The sequence below is a fragment of the Eurypyga helias genome, unplaced genomic scaffold (genome assembly GCF_000690775.1).
Source record: "Eurypyga helias isolate BGI_N326 unplaced genomic scaffold, ASM69077v1 scaffold38839, whole genome shotgun sequence".
In the NCBI taxonomy this organism is placed as follows: Eukaryota; Metazoa; Chordata; class Aves; order Eurypygiformes; family Eurypygidae; genus Eurypyga; species Eurypyga helias.
The window spans coordinates 12,580-16,379 of record NW_010272255.1 but is presented as its reverse complement, the minus strand read 5'-3'; the positions used below and the strand labels follow the sequence as shown (position 1 = coordinate 16,379).

Below are 3,800 nucleotides of genomic sequence, written 5' to 3'. Positions count from 1 at the left end.
CCCAGCCCGCCGCAGAACCCCTGGGTGCCCTCCGCTGCCCCAGCAGCTCGAGGTCCGTCAGGGCTAGAGCTTTTCTCCCAAGACCCCGCAGCAGGAACACTTGGCCTCCACGCTTCCACCTGCCGATCCCCAGCACCCAGGACCAGCCTCGGACCGCAGGATCAGCTCCCCCACTCAGCAAACCCCTTCAGGGAGCAGCACGAGTCTGCTCTGCGGGACGGGGCAGACGAGTGACGGAAAGCTCATGCTGTGTCTCTGTCACCACACCAGGGCCTGCCTTTCCGAAGGGATAATGGGGGGGGACAGAAATCGGGTCCCAGCCGGCAGCGTTGGCACTCGGGGTGCAGCAGCCTCGGGCTCTGCCCCGCTCCTTCTCCTGCAGCGCGGTATTCTGGGGAAATTCGAACGTTCAGCCCGACGGAGCATCGAGAACAGCGACACTGCCGAAGCGCAGCAGTTTGTCACCAGCCACCCCGGGAATCTGCAGGCAGGAGTCCCGAAGCCGTACCTGTTGGTTCAAAACAAGGGACAAAGGCAGCCTGGGATCGGCCTGAAAATACCCAAACACGCCAGCCTAAGATCCCTGAAGAGCACCCTTAACCTTTCCACTTCAAACAGATTGGGAACGCTGCTGTGAAAGGACAAGAAAGGAGAAGGCTGGCTGCTCCAGGCGCTCTGCCCGGAGAGCAGAGAGTACGGAAACCTCCGTAGGCAACTCCTGCCGAAGGGCTCTTCCAGCTGGAATTGCCCCCGACCGGCTGGTGCGGTACCAGTGCCCCGACGGCGTCAGTCACCCGCGTCTCCAAGAAGGGAAACGCAGAACTTGCCCCTCCCGGGCAGGAGAGTCACAACCAGCTGCTCCACCCAGACCCCAGCCTGCTGAGGAGGGAGCAGAATTCCGAGTGTGGTACCCTGCTTCCCAAACCCCGGCCAGGGCTGGGAAGGACGATTCGCCAGGCTGGCAGCCCCAGTAACCGCTGCGTCTAAAGAGAAGCCGAAGGGTCAGCGGATAATCGTTTTATTATACCCACAGTTAAAGGCATGGGGGGACTTGCACGCACAGTCCAGTTGGTTTGGGCGGGCGTTTTTTACGGAACACGTTTCCCTCGGAGCGTCCCCGCTGCCAGGCACCCGGGCAGTTCAGCGCACCAGGTACACGATGGTGTCGCCGATGTCCTTCGTCAGGCCGTTCTCAGAGATGCGGACGTGCTTCTCCTCCAGGTCAATGTGGAAGGTGGCTTGCTCCGGAATGGGCGTCTTCTCCGCTTCTTCTCTGCCGAGGACCGGGACACGGCGTGGCCCAAGCACAGGATCATCAAACCTCATCAGCTTCACCTTCGAGAGATCTGCGGCAAGGGAAAGGGCTCGTTAGGCCAGGGGATCTACACACAAGCCACAGCGTCGGCCAAAGCAATCAAAACTATGCTTCACCCTTGGCCCTTCAAGATATCTGCTCCCAGGAAATAGAGTCTCTTGGGAATAACACCAAGGTCGGGTTTACACCCCCAGCAAAGGTGTCCTTCAGTGGTTACATAGCAAGTTGCCAGTGGGAATGGGGATAAAGCACCCAGAAATGCCAACTCCCAGTCCCACACTGCGCACTAAGCCTGCCTTATCCGGTTTGGGGACAGCTGTCACTGAGCAGCTCGGGCATCGTTTTCTGAGGGAAGAATTTCAGGGAGTGGGAGAAAGATGAAGGGGAGAGACGTTTTAAACAATTCCCTGTTGGAATGCACACGAACAAAACACGGCTGAGCAGACCAAGGAAAAGCTAAGCCTTGCTACGGGGACAGCCTCCACGCCTGGGCACCAGCCCAACAGTGACACCTCCCTGAAAATGCAGATGAAGGGCTCACGGCTCAATCCCACTTGTTTCGTTCTTTCAAACCTGGCAGAGGGGTGGACACGCACACGCGTCTGTGGCACCGGACGCTCCCGCCACCCGAACACTGCACCCCTCATCGCCCGTCCCTCAGGCAGACACAACCCCGGGCTGCCGGGGACACGGGCACTGCTGCCGAGGCTGCAGGGAGGCCCAGCTCTGCTTCTGGCGCCGGTTCACGGTGCCTCATGATTGTTTGACTCCTGGCTGCTCCTTCTCCAGCAGCAGCACAGCTGCGGCTCCTCTGAAAGCCGCAACAACCAGCCAGCGGCCTGATGCTCCTTTTGACAATGGCCAACGTGGAGCTTTATCAGGCTGCTCTGCGTTCTCCCAAGACGTCTTTCCAAGCAGGTGGAACTTACCTTTGATCCCTCTATCCATCTTCATGAGGCGCCTGATCACTGTCTCTCTGCTGTCTCCTTGCCTGATCTCGATTTTTGTGGAGAAGTGGCCATTTGATGGCTGAGGGTTCACCAGAAACACGGACACGCTGGGCTGCGGGAGAGGGAACGCAGACGTTAACGGGAATCGGTGTCTGCGATCCAGGCCCCAGGGGAAACGCGGAACTCCAACAAACAAACATCAACCACCAAACAGGCAGGGTGCGCACACTCAGACACCGACTGCCGGGGCACTCCCACACCTCTTCAAACACAGCACACACAGGGGCTCAGGGCAAATTTTGGGAAATCCATCCTGTTGTTACTGTTGGAAAGCATCAGGGCTAGAAGCGCAGTGGCACGACGCCCCTGCGCAGTTCCACCGAGCTCATGCATCGCATGCGGTCCTCCACGGTGCCACGACACAGCTGCAGGAAAACTTTGAGAGGCTTTACCTTTAAGCAACGGGATGCCACGTGTTAGCCCGTTACAAACTAACAGATAAGCACAGGAAGTACTGAAAAAAATCACTTCAGGATTTGGCAAACAATTGGAACTGGATGATCCTTAAGGCCCCTTGCAACCCAACCATTCTGTGATGCCACGGAAACCCATGATACCTTAGAACACGTGCACTGAGCCCCACGGCAACCCCCACAGAGCAGCAGCGGAGCCAGGCTTGTGCACGAGGCCTTCCCAGTTCTCAGGTTCCGGCCTGTGTTTCGCCAGGACTCCTCTACCTTATGCAAAGGGCGGGGGCGAGGCACAAGCTGAAGGAAACACGCCGATGCCCAGGTCGCCTGCTTGTAACAACCTTCCCATCGAATCACTGGACCCTGGAGACGGGAGGAGCCCTAAAGCTGGGGCACAGCCAGTGGCGTGCAGGGCTCTGCGCAGAGGAAACGAAAAACCCCACTGGCTTCAGATGTCCCTGGGTTTGAGGGGGTGTTGGATCAACGGCAAAGAAATCCAATGTTCCCGTCTGACTGAGTTTTTTAAATGCCCTATTTGCTTCTGTCTGTGGTTCTGGTTTGTTCTGGGGGTGTTTCTTCTTTAATTAAGTTTTCAGAATTCCAATATCCCAATTTCCGATCTTACCTCCGTTCTGAATACAGAAAAAGGTTTTCCAGGACAGCAGTCTTCTCTTATTTTATCTTCTGCTTCAGAGGCAAACTCCACTGCAATGTGATCCAGCTGTTAAAAACCAAAAGGGTGGGGACAGAAAGAAACGGGAAGTTAATCGTTTTGGGGGAACAGCAGGAGTTACCAGGCCTGTCCAACAACTGCCCCCAGTAAGGTAGGAAGTAAAGGTCACACTCTCCAGGGTCCCCCAGCCACCTTGGTGGTCCTTCTGCCCCACAGCCACACGTCCTCAAAGCCTTCTAACCTGGGGGGGTACCACACTGACACACAGCCCAGAGCGGGGCTGGGCACAGCCGAGCGGCATGGGACGACTTCCCCTGCCCTGCCCCATCACGACCCACACAGGCACCTCCTCCTCGCACGGCTCACACACGGGCCCACAGCGCGTGGCACTG

General features: G+C 57.5%; 1 protein-coding gene across 1 annotated transcript in view; it reads right to left on the bottom strand.

Moving 5' to 3' along the window:
• LARS (leucyl-tRNA synthetase) overlaps positions 1-3,800 on the bottom strand; it is a gene marked incomplete at its 5' end in the record, with an annotated part of 17,516 nt that overhangs the window by 1,178 nt on the left and 12,538 nt on the right. Inside the window, 3 exons of the mRNA XM_010159076.1 lie at positions 1,150-1,346; positions 2,245-2,377; positions 3,361-3,456. Of these exons, the coding sequence (XP_010157378.1) occupies positions 1,150-1,346; positions 2,245-2,377; positions 3,361-3,456 (426 nt within the window). The remainder of the gene's footprint in view (positions 1-1,149; positions 1,347-2,244; positions 2,378-3,360; positions 3,457-3,800) is intronic.